The sequence below is a fragment of the Mesocricetus auratus genome, unplaced genomic scaffold (genome assembly GCF_017639785.1).
Source record: "Mesocricetus auratus isolate SY011 unplaced genomic scaffold, BCM_Maur_2.0 Super-Scaffold_100004, whole genome shotgun sequence".
In the NCBI taxonomy this organism is placed as follows: Eukaryota; Metazoa; Chordata; class Mammalia; order Rodentia; family Cricetidae; genus Mesocricetus; species Mesocricetus auratus.
The window spans coordinates 3,806,993-3,827,164 of NW_024429189.1; the positions used below are offsets into that span (position 1 = coordinate 3,806,993).

Below are 20,172 nucleotides of genomic sequence, written 5' to 3' on the forward strand. Positions count from 1 at the left end.
AGCATTTATCCCTGGTGTACAAATGGACTTTGGGAGCCCATTCCACACGGAAGGATACTCTTTCAACCTGGACACATGGGGTAGGGCCTAGATTCTGCCCGGAATGATATGACAGACTTTGAAGATCCCCCATGGAAGACCTTATCCTCCCTGGGGAGTGGAGGGAGAACGGGGTAGGAGGTGGGGGAGGAGGGGATGGAAAGGGAGCTGGGATTGACATGTGAAGGAAGCTTATTTATAATTTAAATAAAAAATTAAAAAACATCCTTCCTACATGACTGAGCCCCTGAAAGGCCACAGGGGGACTGATTGACACCCCACAACATCTCTTGGGTCAGAGCCCAGCTTCTGCCTGCAGATTCTTCACACACACCCCTGCCTGGCACTTCAGAGGCCTGGGATAAACCCCACAGAAATAAGCCGGCATGTGCAGTTTAGGGACAAGCGGCTTCCAGATGTCTTGTCCCCAAAGTTTTAGGTTGGTGTGGACTGTGGTGCTGCTGAGCTGCAGGGAAGGCTGCCTCTCACGGGACAGTCCCAGGCTGCACCTGCATGCCTGAAATATCTCATCTTAGGATCACTTAAGAGCAACTTCCAGAAGAATGCCCTTGGTTCTGAAAATGATTGGCCTCTGGCTTTTAGCCTTAAAGCTGCATACACACAAGAAATACTGAAGCCCTGGCCCGAGCGGAAGCAGGCAGGAGACACGGGCACTCACCCCCTCAGACTTCTTGTCAGGGAAGACACACGTGGATCCTCCGGCTGTGAAATTGCAGTAGACTTTGAAGGAGTCCCTGGAGCACCCTTGGTTGGGATCGACCCAGTATTCACCTGGATTTCAGAGGCAGGGAGGCAGATTCATGAGAATGGCTCCCGGGACAGTAGCAGAAGCCACCGCAACATCTCAGCCTAGCTGTTAAACGCACAGCCAGGGCCATAAAGCCACCGGCACAGCCTTCCTTCCCCATATCACAGCACTTTCCGTTTCCTGCGGGAAGCATAAAGACTGGCGGACAGCCCTGTTCACAAGAGCACGGCTGGGCATGCCGCACACTGTGTAAGTGTCTGCCGACCTTGATGGATGAACGACAGAAAGACAGAGAATATCCTGAGAAGAACCTGGAAATTCGCAAGTGTGGAGTCAGGATTTACTGGAATCAGACACCCCACAAATCCCGCAGGAGGAATGTCCCTGTTTCCTGGGGGAAGGCAAGCTGGTTTTGGTTTACTGCTCCATTGGCCTTTGGTTTAAAGAGGGTGAGAGTGGGGATCCATGGTTCTGCCAGTATTTAAAACCTGCTTTCCCAAGCATTGCACATCCTGACATCAAGCCGCCTCGAGGGCTAGCTAAGTGCCAGGCCAAAGGCATCTTACACACTGTCCTTTTACCACTCACAGGGCATGTTTCTGCCCCCATTTTACAGATCAGGAGCAATGAGGCTCAGAGTAAAGCAGGAAAATGCCTGATCAGCCTTGAAGTCTTGGAGCTCGCCCCCTATCTGGCCTCCTCTGTGTCATCTCCCTCTCTGACATTCCTGCAGATTAATTAATAAAGGGTGTAGCCTACTCTTCCTCCCACAGACGGTGAGTGAGGAGGTGGCTCTGACTGGCCCAGTCTCCCATTCTGTGGCTCACCGTCTGGGAAGTCAGGATGGCAGAGCTGTAGGTCCTTGCAGGTACGGGCGGGATTCTGCTGTGTGCCCAGTGGCCGTTTCATCTGCTCAATCTCCAGCTTCAGGGAGTTGAGGGAGCCAAAGATCTCCTCCATGCCATCTGCATAGTCCACGTAGCTCTCCCCAGCCCCATCATCTAGGAGCTGGCTGGCATCGATGTTCCGCCGAGTCCTGGATGCCTGGATTGGCAGGGGCTGGATGACCTCACCTGGAGGGCCCTGGGGTGCAGAAGAGATCAGTCATGCTAGAAGAAGACACAGATGGCCCTGATCCACGGGCAGAGTTAAGATGACCCTGAACCAGAAGCCTGGGTCTCTCGGGCTGTGTGTCCTGTGTTGGAAGGACAACTGCCAGCCCACACTGTTCTCTCCTTCCTATATCCTAAATATTCCATGCCCATCCACCAACCACGTGTTTCCCTGGGCTAAGTGCCTTTCTTCCCTGAGCTCAAGGCCCTGCCTCTCCTCCAGAGTGCAGTGGCTCAAGGCCTTAGCTTTGTCTGTTGTTCTGTCACACAACAACACACATCATAATACTAACATAGAAACTTGCTGGATGTTTATACATGACAGTTCATACACATACATATGCAAAATGCACAGACAGAAACACACACATTCATGTTCACACACATATATGCAATCTAGAAATACCTACACATTTATACATTCATATTCATGTATATATACATACATGCACAATACACACATACAGAAACACACACGCATATTCACAATACATGTATAGAAACATGCCTCTACATTTACATAGGTATGTTGACAAACACATACATACACAAATACATAAATACATATGCCCATACGCATATGCATGTTCACAATACATATATGCACATATGCAATGTACATACAGAAATATACACTACATATTCATGTTCATATACATAAGCACAAAAATACATATACATGGCTACATATATCATGTTCCCAAATATGCCCCTGTATATGTACACAAATGCATGCTCACACACATGTACATACATATGCACATCTGTGTATATACAAATGCATGTTCATATATATGCACACACATATACATATAGAAAAACACTTTCATTTTTACAATGCATATTCACACACATATATGTATGTGTACAATACACAGATAGAAATACAAATACCTGAATGCATGTTCTTATATGTACATACATATAAATATTCATAATAGATATACATATACATAGAGAAGCATATATAACATATCTATATATTCATGTTCATATAAGCATATATACACATTTACACACCTAAATACACATATGTATGAAAGTTCACACACATGCTTATAGCACAGAGAAACATAAACATGCACTTGCACATGCATATGTGCATGCTTATACATGTATATTTCCACACCTATGTATAGGGTACACACAAATGCACAAGTCCATACTTACAAACATGCATAGAGGCACAAATTATTACTTACACATATGAATATATACACACATAACTAAGCATACATATGCATGTACAGTCATATGGCACACTTATATAGTTTCATATAGCCACATACATACATGCACACGCACATTCCCCCAGTCTCTGGCCAATAATCCTACTCAGGGCAAGTCAGCCCATGAGCTCCTTGGACAGATCTGTGACACTCACAGATCCCTCTGCCCGCCCCCCCCAGCCCCAGGGACCAGCCTCTGGATATCCATCTGAGTTTCACTGCATGTCACTTAGCAAGTCCCACAAACAGACGCTCCCTCAGTCTCCCTCCACACTTCACAGACTACTTACGGGTGGGCCAGGGAGTCCTGGGTGGCCTGCTTCGCCCTTCGGGCCAGTGGGACCCTGGGGAGAAAGCAACAAACTTGGTCATGGGGCCTTCTGTGATCTGATAGTCCTACTAGCTCTGGAAATGTCAGGACAAAGGGACAAGGCAGGCAGGACTTCTCTGCTCCTGAGGCTGGCACCCTCCTCAGACGGGAGCAAACAGCCCAGATGTGTTGGTCTGGGACGGGCTGGGCTCATTCAGAAAGACAGGAGACGGGTGTCACAAAGAAATGCAAATGCCAACAAACAGGTTTCTGGAAGCATGCCAGCTGCATGGGCCACAGTGGGCAATGTAAACCCGACCCTCGGCACGACTCCATCCCACCTCAGCCTGCAGGGCCATTATCAGAGAGACAGAGAGAAGTGCCAGAGAGGATGGGACTCTGCTGGTGGGAATGCAGAATAGCTCTGTCATGGTGGAACCTAAACGCAGATGGACATGCCACGCAATCTCGCTGTTCTACCTCTTAAGTGTGCATCCGAGGACACAAAGTCACTGTGTCTGTGTGACATTCCCACACCCGTGTGGTTACTGCTAAGACGTGGGATCAGCCTAGGTGCCCCAGCTGGTGAATAAGGAATGCATCGTGCACACAGGAGTGTTGCTCAGTCATAAAGAAGGACATCTTGTCCTGTGCATGGGGACATGGGGGAGGGGTGGTGGCAACCAGGGGCCCGCTCAAGTGAACATTACCAGAAATACAGTGTAGAATGATTTGAACAGTAATAGTTAGTAGAAAGTGGATGACAGAATGGTTGATTTCCAGAGGCTGGGGGAAGGGACAGGGGGCTGGGACATTGGAGGGAGGGAGGATGGACGTCGGGTACCAAACACGGTTACACAGAAGGAATAAAACGTGGTGTTCTGCAGTACAGTGGAGGGACTACTGATACGTGTACTAGCCTGCTAGGTTTCACGAATACCTAGAGAGGCTGGAGGGCTCCAAACACAGGGTCACAATAAAGACACAGAAACACCGATGACTCCAATTTGATGAGGACATGTCATATGCACATAGTGAAAAGCCACACTCAGGCCCATGAACACATGAGAAGAGGCTGCAGGATCTGGCAGAGCTAGTGAGTCTAAATTGATTTTATCCCATTGTACCCCATGAACAGCTACAATTAAAATAATACTTGAAAGCAGCCATCAGTAGAGCAATAGAATCGTTTTTTCCCCCAGAGAAAACAAGGAGCATCAACAGCACACAATGGAATGAGGAAGAAGACAGGAGGGGTGGAGAGGACCTCCACGGGTCAGGGTGAGTGTCCAGGGTAACCCACTTCCCAGGGGACTCTTCTCCCACCTCCCAGGTAGTCTCAGGTATCATGGGTCCCCTCAAGGCAGTCACTTACCGAAGAGCCTTTAGCACCTTTGGGACCTGGAGGGCCCTGCAGAGAGCAGAGGTCAGAATGTCAGTAAACAGAGGGGCCAACAGGTCCTAGTTTTGCTCAGCCTGTCCCTGACCTCCTGACTCCTCTCTGCATGTGCTTGGCTGGTGGGCAGGAGGAGGGCTGGTTGTAGCTGCCATTCACCCCCCTCCCCCAGGAGGCAGAGGATGTCTCATGAGAAGCCACCCTGCCCACAATGCTCAGCTTGAGAATGACATTTGGACATTAAGAGTCAAGGGAGTTCTGGGCTCCCGAGAGGCCTCAAACAAGGTAGCTGCTGGACATCCATGGCCATGTGGGCCCAAGGCTCATCTGACACAGACAGGTCAGAGTGGGCAGAACTCAGGGATTTGGGAGTGACATTGGGGTTCTGGACCCTCAAAACACAAGGGAGGCTTAGGCCAGGTTGCCGAGAGGGCAGGTCCCTCATTCTCAAACCTGGACTGGGCTGGCCTGGCCCATGCACATTAGGAAGAGGAGAGCCAAGACACTCCCCTCCCTCACTCCACATGCTTACAGAAGGGTCTCCATTCTTTGGGAGGGGATTCAGGCATTAAAGTTTCCCCCCTCCCTTCCCCATTGGCAAGGCAACTAGGGAACCAGCAACCCCTCTCCTGCTCTAAGAATCCCAGTGTTGCATTATATACAAATCAACCCTGGTTCAGTCATCTCTCCTGACTTCCGTGTGGTTCTCTAGTCTGACTCATGCGTCTCCCTTTCCTCCTTGTATCTACTGGGTCCTGTATCCCCTGTACCTGTCCCAGATACATACCGGCAAGCCAGGGGGCCCAGGAGGCCCAAGTGGGCCGGAAGGACCAGTGATACCCTGGAAAGAAGCAGAAAATATAGGTTACTAGTTTTTAGATGGGGTGAAATTGAGAAAGGTGACCCCTGTGACCCTACTATGATTCCAGGCTCCCTCATAGTCCCCTTTCCAGGGACATTGAAGCCTGGCAGGCAGCTGTAGTCAACTACTCTAGAACTTACTTCACAGTGAGAGCCAACATGGCTCCTCACTGGACTGAACTAATTCATCAGAACATCAGCTACAGGTTGAAGTCTCCAGGCCCAGCTCCCTGAGCCCAGGCTGGAAGAAACTGTAAACTAAGATACCACTACCCCATATGCTACTAGAACTCAGAAAAGCCTTTTCCATCCTCCTGCCCGTCTTGGTCACATATCTCGGCTCATGGTGCTAGGTCTCACCATAATGGACAGAGGGAGAGCAGTGAGTGTCCCAGAGCCTGCTCTGTCCAGCCACAGTTGACAGCCCAGCCTCACAGAGAACAAAGGGTCTCCCTCCACTGTTAGCTCACAGGGCCTGGCCTCTGAGTCCCTAGTGTGTCCCAAGCTTCTCCAGCCTGCACCCTGGAAACACTTTCTACGTGCAACATGGCCAAGACCACACCCGTGTGGAGAAGTGAGCCTCCACGTACAGAGCCACACAAGTCTAAGAGTGTCACCGAAGCATGGTGACACCTGGCAGCCAGAAGACTGCCCATAGTGGCTGGGGCAGGGTTCCAAGAGAGCCTCATCCTTTGACACCATCTACTTTCAATATGACCTAAAGGGGGGTGTCTACTGCTTGCTCAGCTTCCAGAGGCTCCTGTCACCCCCACATCCTGTTGTCTTTAGAGACTACACCTACGTGTGCATAAGCAAAGATCCCCAGGTGTGAATACTGTCATATTGGGGGTACTACAGTGACTGGGGACTCCCATCAAACACATGTGTGTCTTTTCGCCCGCACCATACACAAACTACACTTCTTTCAGATTGGGAGTCTCCCTACAGTCAAATCAACAGGCAGCCAGGGTTTCCTCTACCATGGCTCAGCAAGACTACACATTAACCAACTACAGTGGATCCCAGGGGAAGTCTGGGGTCGGATGTGGGCATCTGTGGCAAGGTGAAGGCAGAGATGCTAGCGGCCATTGCTCTACCTCTCTCCACAGTGAACGTGACTGATGACCCACACCAGCCTTCTGCCCGGCTACTCAGTGGAGAAGAGGAAAAGATCTTACCGCTAAGGCCCTCTAGTTCCAAGGGGCATCACAGCAGTGAGCTCCTGCCTCCACCCAGGACCTGGGGTAGGGGTGTGTTCTAACTTGTGCCTTGGGGACCTAGCTAACTCCAAGCCCCCACTGGCCCCCATCTGCAAAGCAAGGTTTGGGATTCCCTGGCAGCGAGGGCATCCTCCCAGCTCCGAGGGAAGCTGGAAGCGTCCCTGAGGATGTTAGTTACTGTATGTACCTGTTCTCCTTTGGGACCAGATGAGCCCTGGGGGCCTGGGAGTCCTCGGTCACCTTTTTCACCCTGTTCACCTGGAGGTCCGATGAGTCCAATCAGGCCTGGATGGCCCTGTGAGAAAATAAAGGTGTGAGAGGTAGCCATACTACCAGTACAGTTCCACAGTATCACCACCATCCCTGTACCCCACTGAAACCAGTAACAACCAAAAAGAAGCATATAGGGGTTCACAGGCCCAGAGGCCATACTCTGAGGGATAGTTTGTGTCTATCCTTTTACTTAGTAAACTTTCTGACTTTTGGTAAGCATGCACCCCTTTCCTACAAGGGCTGACACTGAACGGAAACTGCCGAGTGCTAAGGATATTATATTCATTTAAACATCTTTCAAGAAAAAAAGCCACTATATCTGCCTTATATGTATATCTTTTGGCTTCACGTGAGTTTCTAGAATGTTCTGGAAGGACTTCCAGCTTCCATTATATTGGTGAAGGATATCAAAGTGGGAAAGGGTGGTTCTTCCTGCCTACTCTGCGAACAGCTGTTTGCCTTACCAGCTGTTTATTTACAAATAAATCAATGTGAGGAGGAGGAAAGTCTCCATCAGCTAATGAGGCTACCAGGGCCTCTAGAAAGTTCTTGTCAATTCTGGGGCTTTTAGGACACCTTGATACAGACATGAACATTTCTCCTCTGTCGCTCTACCTCCAGGTCCCACAACAGTCACATCAGGAACTTAGTGGTAGGTCAATAACTCCAGCGAATGAGTTAATGGCGTTGTCATTGCAATACTGGAGTCCCCCAAGTCTTAGCTCACCTTTTCACCTTTGGGACCAGAGTCTCCTTTGAGTCCAGGGAGTCCTGGAGGACCCTGCAGGAGAAGGGAGAGTCAGTGTCCTTGCCCCAGGGGTTTCCAGCGTCCTACCTATACAGACACACTGACATTTCATGCTGCTCACCATGGGGCCAGGTGGGCCGTCAGGGCCTGGGGATCCTGGGAGGCCTTGTTCACCCTGAAACAGAGTTCCTTGATGTGATTATGTGCCCCCATCGGCATCTCTCCCTCACCCTAGGCCTTCTGGGCCACTTACCACAGGACCAGGGATCCCACGAAGACCATCGGGGCCAGGCTTCCCAGGGGCCCCTTGGGGGCCAATAGGGCCAGTCTTCCCAGGAGGGCCTTCTAAGCCGGCTTCTCCCTGCGGAGCAGGACGTGGATGTTCAGAGGCTCAAGGCACTCAGCCCAAGACCCCTGGGGGGGCTTCAGAGCTGCCCCCATGTCCTGGGTGGTGTCACTTCCCTCCTTCCCGTGGAGACTGACTTGGCCTGCTCTCCAGCCTGTTAACGTCCAAACGCAGTGGCTCCCTGACTCCTGCTGAGTGTGGCAACTACAACTGCAGGTCACCTACCAGGTGTTGTGCCACACGGCACCCAGATGCAGAGCTCACTAAGTCTCAGAGAAACACGGCGAGTGTTCACATCCAGGCCTACAGGTCACCTCACTGCAAGCCAAGCGTGGCTGGATGTTCCAGGGCTGGGCACCACATGTGCCACTCAGGTAACGGCCGTCATAGTGTCCTAAGGCTGGGTGCCTGTGTGCACTGCCTCCCCCTCTGTCACAGGTCAAAAACTGCGTGTGACCTCACCCTGGCTCTTTCTGCCTCCTCCCTCTGCCTCCATGGCTCCTCTGCCCTCAGGCTGTGCCCTACCACTGCCCCAACCTCCTTCAGGCCCACAGAGGTCACAACCACCAGGGTAACTTACCTTGGCTCCTTTCTCCCCTTGCCTGCCTTCAGGGCCTGCAGGGCCTGGGGGACCCTAGAAAAACAATATAACAACTAAGACTTGAGTGTGAGCTTGGAGACCAGGCCCAGACTCCAGGGAGAGCTGCAGAGCGTGAGGCCAACCTGGACCGCTCTCCAGTGAAGATGGGGTCCCATGACTCCAGGAGCCTGCAAAGCCTCTAGTGGATCTAAGGAAGCCCTAGATGCCTGCTGTCTAGAAGGCCCTCTCCCGCCTCTACACTCTTTGGCTCAAGCACCACAGTCCAGGCATCCACGGGGGCTTGCAACACAGACATCTGTTCCTTGTCTTGGATCTCCTTTGTTCACATAGGCTGGTCTAGGGACAAGGAGAGTGCAGCTTTTGAAAGTTTTCTCTCCCATGGTGGTATAAACAGGCCAGTCACTGGCCATCCTAAACACGCTGGTCTAGACTTTACTTCCTCAGAGGTTGCTCCACTCGGTTGTGTTCCCACAGATCTGCGACCTTATGAATATGTCCCACATACCCTCCTTGGGGCCATGTGGGGCATACTGGGGGGTCCACAAGGGATAGAAGGCTTTGTGCAGGAAGCAGCCAGTAAGTGGGGAGGGGGTGGGCGGAAGGACTTACCCTCTTTCCTGGAGGTCCAGATGGACCAGGTTCACCAGTAGGGCCTGGAGATCCCTGGTTGGGGAAAGAACAGAGAGCATTAGAAATCTGTCACATCAGGGCTCAGGGCTGTGGTGCCCACAGCCAAGGAAACACGTGGAGAGTCAGTTCTTTCTATGGCTAGTCCTGCACCCGAGCATAGGAAGCTCTGTATCCTGCTGGTGGCACTCAGAGAGGACAAATCACATCCCTGTTGCTGCATCTTGAACAAAGAGATCCCCCTGGGGCACACTTGAGTCTAACACTCTGGCTGTCTGGTCTCCACCATGTTGCCATTGCCTACATCTCATTTGCAGAAGGACCAAGCTGGACGCATGTACAGGGTACATCTGGCTGGCAGCCTGTGTCCCTAGCCTTTCATTTCCATTGCTGCCTGTCTCAGATCAGTGACACCGGTCTTTGCCCTTGGGTCAGTGATACAGTTTGAATGGCCTCTGAAATCCATATCAAATTGCCCCTGTGCTGGTGTTGAGAGGAGGGGCCTGGTAATCAGGTCGTGTGAGCATGCATGGTCTATGCCACTGTCACAGAGATGAGCTAATTATAAAAGGGCGATTAAGCCCGTCTCCTCTTCCCCATCACTTTAGGATGACGTCCACTACATTACTGTTATTTGAGACAGGGTCTTACTCTAACACCAAGGCTGACACTGAACTCATTATGTAGATCAGGAAGCCTCAAACTAGTAGCAGTCCTCCTGCCTCAGTTTTCCAAGTGCTGGAATCAGAAGCACAAGCCACCATATCTGTTCTTGCCTTGTTAAGTCACAGCAAGACACACCCTCTGTCTTTACTTCCTCAACTCTAGCACCCTGAGCCAAACACATGTATCTTGTTTTAATGCCCCCAGCCTGTAACATTATCACATCAGCAGCAAAAAGACCTGGGCAGTCATCCCTAGGAGCTGGACCCACCCTGGGGGTGGGCTGGAGAGACCGCAGAGGAAGGCACAGTCCAGCCCAGCGACCTGAAAGGGTCGCCTGGTCCCACTCCGATGAGACCACCTTGCATTAAAACGGCTGCTCAAGCCCAAGTGGCCTCAGTCACAGGGCTGTTGGGCCCATGAGAGAAGGTGCACACCTGCTGAGCAGCTTTGGCTGACAATCAGGGTGAGATCTGGAACACTTTGCAGAGCCCTTAGAACTCTGTACAGGTCCCCTGGTGGAACTGCACATGGATCTTTCCCTCGGAGGAAGGGTCCCATTCTTCATTAGGTCCTTGAGGATCCTAACTAAGCTCTGGCCACAGTCAAGAGGGATCTAAGTCTGGGCTTCTCATAAGGACCCAAGAAAGCAGGGATGCTTTTACCAGGAAGCCATCAGACCATGCACTCACCGTCTGTCCAGGTTCACCATCATCCCCTTTGTCTCCAGGTGGACCATCTTGACCCTGTGGGAACAAGAGAGTTGTTTCCACTGGAGAGCTCAAGCTCACCCTCCAGCCATAGTGTATCCTCAAGTCTTTTCCCAAGCCCAAATGCACCTACTGCACCCGAAAGCTGGGCATTGGAACAGGGACAACCTGGAGGGGGCTGTGCCCGAGAAACCCCGGCAGAGGGGTGGAAGCAAGCAAATTGGGGATGACAAGACATAGCAGGAATGCGATGGATACTTACTGCAGGGCCTGGCTCTCCAGGAGGACCAGGATCTCCAGGAAAGCCCACAGGGCCCTGAGAAGAGAGACACAAACTGTCAGCAGCCTGGCACGCCCTGCTGGGCCCTACCACAACCCAGGTCACCAGACAAGGGACAGTGGCAACACCTCCAGCACTTTTGATTAGGAGGCCCCTATCCTGAAGTGTCCACAGAAGAGCAAACCTGCCCACGAGGCAGGCGCAGAGCAGCAGCCTTCTGCCCGCTTGAGACTAGGGAGGGCAGGCGTCCGCTCGCTTGAGACTAAGGCGTCCTACCCACACATCCACTCTGCTGGCCCCTTCGGCTTCTGATGCAAAATTGGGGCCAGCATGGAAAAACGGTACCCTGGGTCTGAGACCCTTCCTCGGGAGGCCCCACCGGCTGCCGTCCCGTGCTTCCTGCTCCCCTCGCAGCTTCATCAGCAGCTGCTGTGGGAACCGCTAGAGTAGACAAAACCACACAGCATCCGCACAGCTGTTCCTAGATCAGGGAGCACACGATGCAGGCGCTACAAGGACTCGGAATGGACGCTGCCCAGATGCCACAGCATCTAGCATTACTCACAGGGCTGCCTTTGGGACCATCATCTCCAGGAGGGCCTTTGGGTCCGGGGGGTCCAGCAGCACCAGAGGGGCCAGCCTCTCCCTTCTCCCCTCTTTCTCCTTTAGGTCCCTGGAGAGGAAGATGGTTCAGTTTTCAGAGACCACTGAAAGGCGCTGGCCTGCAATGGACTATCCATGGACTTATTGCCGCCTCTCCCTGCCAGCCCCTTCCCAGCACCTCTTGGGCCCCAGGATGGGAATGGTACTGTTCTTGCTTCCAATTCTCCATGGCAACCCCATATGTACCACCAAGCAGGCAAAGAGCCCTGGTCTTCTAGACTCAGCTCTAGGTAAGCATGGTTCCTGGACTAGCGAAAGGCAGTTACGGAGCCCCATAGTTCTCAGGCACAGAAATCAGCAGGAAACTGAGACACTTCAGTCCCCCGAGAAGTTTCCTAGGCCCGAAGCTACTCTGGGGATGTCCTCTCAGTGACCATACCATGGGTATTCTCAGGCTAGCTAAGTCAACAAGGTAGCAATGCTCACATTCAGAGCAGCCTGTAAAGGGGCCTATGCACCACAGGTGGCAGTTACCGGTGGCCATGAGTTGGGAGGTCATTGCTGAGGTCTTTGTATGTACCCATGTGTGTGTGTGCTCAGCCCTCGCATATGTACACATGCATGCACATGAGCTCACCCCCCACAAGATGCCACACTTGCCCAGCAAGTTCTATGTTGTTCGACATAGTAGGGTCATGGGAGGGGAAACTGAGGCAAGGACGAAGCTTCTGGTCCAGTGCCTTGTCAGTGTTCCCACCAGGCACATCCCACTGCTCCTCCAGGGCCACACTCACCAGGGGACCTCCTTCTCCTGGAAGACCAGGCTCTCCAGCTTCACCAGGCTCCCCCTGAGGAGACAAGTCAGAGTTGGAAGGCTCCCTCACTGACAGTGACAGAGCATGGGCCATTTGCCAGCACCGGTCCATATGCCCCATTCTGCCTGCCTATCCTCGGGCATCTGGTGTCCAGGGCTCCGTGGAGTCAGTGTTACTGTCTCCTGACAGCTCACAGAAATGCAGGGGAAGCCAACGAGGAACAAGGGACGTGAGAGGACTGAGGGGGACATGTGAGGAGGCAGTGTACAGATCACAAGGGACAGGGACTCAAGGCTGTCCCAGGCAGGAGCTAGCTCTGCGTCCTGACACATGTGGTGTGATCAGCCAGCCCCCTAGCACACGGACACCACGCCTTTCCTGCTGTGAGGAGCCAGCCCAGCCCATCAGCCTTTACATTGATTCCCTCAGGGGTTTTGCCACAGCAGTGGGAAAAGCAGCTAACAGGGAGCAAAGCAGAGTAGAAACGCAGAGACCTGTTGTCTTCCCCTGCAGCACTGAGACAGGAAGGAGGGCCTGCGACTTAGTGGTGAGGGGTGAGGCTGTGGGGCGGAGACAGCGGTGCCTCTAACCACTCCCACTTATCTCTCCCTTTCTTTTCATAGAGAACAAGGACGAACTGTCCTGCTCGCAATGCCCTACGTCAGAAGCAAGCCTCAAGAAGGGCAGGCAGCAGGCTTCCAGCCCTCCCAGGGCCCAAGATGGCCCCTAAGGCCATGTTCTCAGCACCCTGTGGAGCTCAGTCTCACGCTGAAACCATCATGGTGCCCACACATGTAATCACACATGTGTATCCACAAGCATGCATGCACATATCCACTCATACTAGTGCCCATACCCTTGGGCTCACTGTGTTCAGTCAGTCTCAAGAGCCAGGCCCTAACACTAACCAGAGGAATGATGAGGCCTTGGCTGTGAGAAAGCAGAGCTAGGGAGAGGTGGTCACAGAAAGCTCAATGTACAGGAGAGATGTGACTTTTATCAGATCCCAGTTAGAGGGGAGGGAGGGAGCGGGGCTGGGAGGAATGAGCGCGTTACTGCTTTGAATTTGGCAAATGGTTGTTACAAATGAACACTGTCAGCGTTCCGAATTTGGGGTCATGAATCTACTGTTAGGTTTCAAGATGAGTGTAATGGGAGTGTCTCAAACACACACGTATATGTGCCTGTGTGTGCTCATACACAGGCACACGAGTGCATCCACACACAGGCACACAGAACTTCATGTACACACAAACAAATGCACTACACTTCATGTAGCTATGAGGCAGACACTGTGATAAGTAGCTGGCCATTACCTTTTCTCCTACTGCACCAGGGTTGCCAATTCCTCCGGGAGGACCCTGTGGCCCATCAGCACCTGGAGCTCCAGAGGGTCCTCGGGGGCCTGGAGGGCCAGGAGGTCCCTGGGAGGAAGAAAGGCCATTGAACATGATCAGATGTAAACATCCTTCCCCAAAATGTAAACCAGGAGCGCCATATCGGGTCCTGATGGCCCAGCTACTTACCATCTGGCCCACATCTCCTGTCTCACCCTTCTCTCCTGGAGGTCCTGGCAAACCCTGTGGACAGGAAACTGGTGAGGTACTACTCTGTGAGAGACACACATGGCTCTCGTGATTGTCACTGCCATGACTGCCTCTCCCGCGATGTTTCCCGAAGGCCCTGAAATGTGTTTCTGTGAGTCTCCCTCCAATGGAAAGAGGTTTCCTGCTTCCAGGGCTCAAACGGCCGAGGACATAATCAGAGGAGGATGCCAAGATTTATGAGCACCAGAGCTTATGACAGCTTCCCATAAAACAATAAACCTAATGATCCGGCAGCAGGGACGCTTCCGGATAAATCAAGTTCCCACCATATGCCAAATACCACTAGTAACGAAAAAATGTGTTTTCCAAAATAAAGTCTTGTGTTCAAAGAATATTTGATGACATTTAACATGTCCCATAACATAAAGCAAAAGGCTTGTTTATGCTTTACAGCACATGGTGAGCTTGGGGTTTCATTGACATCCAGTTGAGTCATGCAGGTAAGAACAGGTAACCTAGAGGGCACTGGATGAGGTGGACTGGGTGGACGGCTGTCACTTCTAGGTGGTTTGTTCAGATGTGGACCCTGTATCCATTTCTTACAGCTCACCATTTCCCAGTATCCCACGGTAAACACAGAAGCAGTTGTGACTGTGTATGAGCATCACACAAGGGTGTGTGTGTGTGTGTGTGTGTGTGTGTGTGTGTGTGTACTTGGCAGATCTTCCAATCCCTACTACTGAGACTCAGTTTCCTCATTCTTACAATGACATCAAGAGTGGGCCCGGCAAGGTACTGACACCTCTGCTGGGGGGTGCCGGGAAGCTCCATGGTTACCTGTAATCCCACTGGTCCTGGTGGTCCTGGGAAACCTCTTGAGCCTTCGTCTCCTTTCTGCCCGAACAGGCCTTGCTGTCCACGAGGACCTGGCTCACCATCTGCTCCCTGGAAGAAGGAAGTGAGAGCATGGGTGAGAATAGACAATGGCTTGAGAGGTAGGCCTTGCTACGTCATTCAACACAGATACTCACCGAGGGACCTGGCTGTCCAATGGGGCCTTGCGGACCTGTAGGTCCAGGAGGACCCTGTAGGGGTCAAACAGAGACATAATTATTTTGGAATTGCAGATGAGTCTAGGAGTAGGTCAATTCTGTCTCCAGAAGTGGCTAGATTGTGCAAGACGTGACTTATCAGAGTTAGTCCCCAAATGTGCCAGTCATCAGAGGAACACTAACTATGAACATCATGGCACAAGCCAGGTTGTAGGCCCTGAGAAGCAGGTAAGACTCTCAACCAAGATCACATTGCTATGGGTAACAGAAACAGGGAAGGTCACTCTGTGTCCTCTCAGCAATCACCACACACCCTGTTGTGACAGAAAGAACCCCCCTCAAACAATAAGGATCAGAGGTCTCAAAGCTCCTGAGTGCTGAGCTAGGGAGGGACTCCACCATGACCCTTGCTCGTACGCCGTCCTCAAGCGCCTCTGATGTCACCTCAGGAGTAATGACACTGACACCAGTCTGAGGCTCAGGTGAGTTCCCAGTTTGGAGGGTACTCATGGCACTGGAGGGGGCTGGTGTGGGTGATGGGGCTGCAGCGCCCTCAGCCCAGCATCCCTGAATGTATGAAAGACTAAGGGACAAATGGATGCTTTGCCTCTGCAGAGCTCTGTGGTCCTCAGTGATGGGCACCCAGGAAGACACATGTTCTTGCACCAAGAGATTCTCTCACACCCCTGACCACGCACGCACACTGGATACTCTCGGAAAAGAAGCGTTAACTGGTGTGACCCAGGAGTTTGCTGGGATCATGGAGTGTGAACAGAGGGTCACTCTGCTCTCAGCAGCCACCCCAGCACACTCAAATCTTACCTGCTCGCCTTTGTCCCCCTTGCTTCCTTTCTGCCCTGGCTCCCCGATCTCTCCCTGGGGATGGACAGGAAGGACGTGTTAGTCCAGTGGCTGGACGTACCCTACTCGGTTCTATGGGCAATCGTTGTTGGCGACGGACGACAGTTGCTCTCCAGATGGTTCCAGGATTTGCGAACAGAAAGCATTCCTTATGTGAATTTGATTTCCTTTCTGATTTTGATGTCCGTGTATACATAGGTGGTGTGTGTGTGTGCGCGTGCGCACGTGTGTGTATGTGTGTGCAGGTGCACATTCATGTGTGTGCACATGGCCTGAATGTATATCTGTGCACTGCATGGGATACTCTAAGGAGGCCAGAAGAGGGTGTTGAATCCCTTGGTACTGGAGTTACAGGCAGGTGTGAGCTGCCATGTGAATGCTGGGAACTGAACCCTGGTCCTCTACAAGAGCAGCCAGTGCCTTAATCACTGAGCTGTCTCTGCAGTCCCCTATTCATTATCTGCTCCTTTTTGAGACAGGCTTCTCGGTGGACTTGAACTTGCCTCCATCGACTAGGCTGGCCAGCCAAAGAGCCCCAGGGACCTCCTGGGTTCTGAGAGTATAGACACCCCACCACACCTGGCCTTTTTAAGGCTGTGTTTGGGAAGCCAAACTCATATCCTAATGCTTGCAAGGCACGAGCTTTGCTAATGAACCATCTCCCCCACTCCTCTATTTCCTTTGTGATTATTGCAAAGGTGCTAGTAGACGTCCTCTCTGGTGTTTCTATCGGACCGCCTCCTACGTGGAGACACAAGACTAAGACGTCCTCTGTGCAGAGGTGACAAAGTCAGAAACATCACCAGAGAGCTTTGACAAATGGAGAGCAGGGCTGTAGAGCTAAGCCGCACAGCCTTTCCTTAATGAAGTATAAAATCCAGGCTCCTCGGTAATGGCATCAGAAATAGCAATAAAAACAGAGCTTCCATCATTCAAGGGAAGACACTTAAAAATAGACACAGAGTAAAACCTCATTAAATCCAGCCCCACACAGTCCTAGTCTGAAAGGTTTAGAAGGGAGCAGAGAGCAATTTCTTCAGCTCCGGCTATGACCTGTACACGTCTCAGACAACAGAAAGGCTGCCCAGGAGTCAAGCGCTTCCCAGGCTCCCCACAAGTGTCTTATCTGTTGCCATTTATTTGTGTGCTACTTCAAAATCATTCCCTCACACCAGGTCTGAAGGGACACAGCACTGTGCTGCCAGCTGAGCGCTCGATAGCCTATCAGACGCTGTTTAAAACCCTGCCCTTGCCCTCATGGTCTGCCCGCCCACACACTCCGGGTTCTCCGTACCTTATCTCCATCTTCTCCGGGAGGACCCACAGGGCCGGCTGGACCAGGGAGCCCCACAGGACCTTGGAGGCCATCTCGGCCAGCTGGGCCTTGTGGACCTTTCTCGCCCTAGAGAAGACAGACAATTCAGACTCAATACAGACTCATATTGGAAACATGATGCCATCCACTCTTCACCTCAGAGAGGGGCCCTGGGGCAAGAAGCCGAGGGTGTGAGGGGGTGTTTAGGACCATGATGGTCCTAACATGTCTTCAAGGGGCATGGAGGTGATTTTATCCAGTTTGGACTCTGAATGGCTGGCACGCTGCTTTGCCAGAGTCCCACACAGAATAAAACCTTGTGAAATCCAGTCCCACAGAGTCAGCCTGAAATGGTTCAGAGGGGAGCAGGCAGCAAATTCAAGGGTCACCCCTTTGCAGATGAGGAAACTGAGGCACAGTTAGTGCTGTGGTTTGGACATGCCATGGTGAGGGCTTGGTTCCATCTGGGGGTGCTGTGGAAATCTGAGGAGGCTGGACCTCATTAGGGAATGTAGGTCACCACAGTTGTTCTGGGGGAATAAGATTCACCTCCCCCTCCCCAGAGTCCTTCCTGGCTGCCCTGACCCAGCATGCCCTTCTACCATGATGGTCTGTCTCACTGTAGAGCCACAGCAACGGAGCCAACCACGAACCGAAACCTCCGGAACCACGAGCCCCAACAATCCTTTGATTTAAGTGGTTTCTCTCACATATTTGTCAAAGTGACAGGAAGCTTATTAGCAGAGCTTGTGAACGTTAAGTCCCTGAGCTTGCTTGGGCTCCTCTGAGCTGGTGAGCAGGGACCACATTGTGCTGCTACAGAACGGCCTGAGCAGCAGCTTGCACAAGCTCTGCTACTCTGTCAATTCTTTGTGAGCACCCTGCCTGTGCACACACAGACACATGGCGTGTGTGCACACACATGCACAAAAGCACAAACAACCAGTCGCACATGTCCATGGGCATTCTCACAATAGGATATGCACAAGCATGCTGCTTCTGCATGTGGGCTACGTGCGTGCAGGCATGCATACTCACATATACACATGCATGGCATTCACACAGCATGCCATGCATACACACACACTCAAGCATGTCCTCAGGCATATACACATACAGGCCCTTATCTCTTCTGCCCCCCTAACTCTGACTTGCTTTTCTCACAACTAACCCTTTCCAGTGATCTCACTGGTTCTTGCTATGCTCAGTTTTGACAAAATCCTATCACCTGTGAGCAACGAGAACTTTCTCACCTCAGCTAGGAGTGTCTTTGTTCCAATGACACAAAGAAAGAAATTGTGAGCAACAGGAGAGGGACATGGATGCTAGGCTAGCCCATCCTGTCCCTCCTATACCTCACTCCCCACCCCTTGGAGCCAGCCTGTCCTCCCTAAGCTAGAAAGGGCTCTGGCAGGTTAGGGTTTTGGAAGTTTCTCTCCCTGCATTCCCTGTCAGGCTGGGAGTCTGCAGAGCCCCTGACCCTCTCTCCTGTTGGGCCCCAGCCCCATGGGGTCTCTGTGAGTTGCTGGTCAGTCTACAAGTGCAACTTGTTTTCCAGTCCAAGTGCTTTCTGTTTTCTAGTCCTGGCTTACTGCCCTGGCCTTGACCCTCTGACATCAACATCTAGCAGGAGGAAAACAATGATCTCTTCTACCTGGGGTTTTTTCCACTGTGCTGTAAACCTGTATAAAAAGCTCCTCCCTCCTACAAGGGAGAGACCTCTTAGCATTTGTAATGAAGACACACACATACACACTCTCCTGGCAATAAAGGCAACACATGCATTCTCTTAGTACAAACAGTTTGTACGTCTGGTCTCTCTTTTCCTGATACCTCGGACCTAGTTTGTGGCGCTGGCGCCGCACTCTCCATCGTTTTCTCTTGCTGGAGCTATCCCCCTACTTAGTGTAGTTCTTGCAAGGTTTCTGCTTAAATATTGAGTCTCTGGAAATGGTGCACTTCCTCCGGTTGAGTCTGTGAGTGCCAAATGTCCTGAGCCTCCAAGGGCTTCTGAGCTGTACCCAGAATCCAACTGGACCTGTGTTCTGGGTACCTAACTAAAAATGGTACAATGCTATCAATTGGCAAAAGCACATCGCAAGATTATCTGTGGCACTGATGCTCCAGTGTGGTCTGGATGTCCTTCCTTCTTGTGAGCCCAGGAGAGCAGCCCACACAGAACACGGAGCTACCCTAGCTCAGGTCAGTGGGCCTGTGTGTCTAGCTCACTGCTCCATGCCTACCCTGCACTGGTGCTCCTTCTGGCATTCTGCACTGGAATCTAGGAGACCTACCCCCACAGCTGTGGGAAATCAGGGGCAATGGGAGGGCATGAAGCTGCATATGAACTGTCAGCATGAAGTGGGGGTGTTGGTGCCACTATGGATGGGGAGCCGTGCTGGGAGATCAGAGAAGGGCTGTGTGGAAACCCAGGCCTGTCCAATGTCCTGGATTTACAGGCCTTTCAGAACCCAGTGAACTCAGGCCTCACAGAGGAGTAGTTCCACCTCCTGAGAACTTACCTGCCATCCTCTGCCAGACAGTGTCTCCCTCCTGTGTTCTCATCAATAAAGGGACCATCCATTCTCAAATAACTGACTTTTTCCTAAAAGGCCCAGCCATGGGGTGAGGCTGGTGGTAAGGCGATGTTCACTTAACAGACAGTATGACCCAGCTACTCAGGAGGCTCAGAGGCTGGACAGAACACAGGTCTGTAGGGGACAGACTGTCTAGCCACCAGGCTGGCTCCTCAGAGGTCTATCCCTGTAGGATAATCAGACTCCATTCCATAGCTT

The 20,172-nt window shown here is 51.9% G+C and overlaps 1 protein-coding gene across 5 annotated transcripts in view; it reads right to left on the minus strand.

Moving 5' to 3' along the window:
• The window catches only part of Col5a1 (collagen type V alpha 1 chain), a 151,357-nt gene that overhangs the window by 13,740 nt on the left and 117,445 nt on the right, over positions 1–20,172 (minus strand). For all 5 annotated transcript variants that reach the window (XM_040745149.1, XM_040745148.1, XM_013124722.3 and 2 more), the window contains exons 43-63: positions 17,357–17,464; positions 16,024–16,077; positions 15,181–15,234; positions 14,987–15,094; positions 14,129–14,182; positions 13,919–14,026; positions 12,582–12,635; positions 11,750–11,857; positions 11,167–11,220; positions 10,887–10,940; positions 9,514–9,567; positions 8,884–8,937; positions 8,211–8,318; positions 8,079–8,132; positions 7,937–7,990; positions 7,124–7,231; positions 5,643–5,696; positions 4,835–4,870; positions 3,440–3,493; positions 1,636–1,891; positions 719–831 (exon numbers count right to left, since the gene is read on the minus strand). In XM_040745149.1, coding sequence (XP_040601083.1) covers positions 719–831; positions 1,636–1,891; positions 3,440–3,493; positions 4,835–4,870; positions 5,643–5,696; positions 7,124–7,231; positions 7,937–7,990; positions 8,079–8,132; positions 8,211–8,318; positions 8,884–8,937; positions 9,514–9,567; positions 10,887–10,940; positions 11,167–11,220; positions 11,750–11,857; positions 12,582–12,635; positions 13,919–14,026; positions 14,129–14,182; positions 14,987–15,094; positions 15,181–15,234; positions 16,024–16,077; positions 17,357–17,464 — 1,701 coding nt within the window. The remainder of the gene's footprint in view (positions 1–718; positions 832–1,635; positions 1,892–3,439; positions 3,494–4,834; positions 4,871–5,642; positions 5,697–7,123; positions 7,232–7,936; positions 7,991–8,078; positions 8,133–8,210; positions 8,319–8,883; positions 8,938–9,513; positions 9,568–10,886; positions 10,941–11,166; positions 11,221–11,749; positions 11,858–12,581; positions 12,636–13,918; positions 14,027–14,128; positions 14,183–14,986; positions 15,095–15,180; positions 15,235–16,023; positions 16,078–17,356; positions 17,465–20,172) is intronic.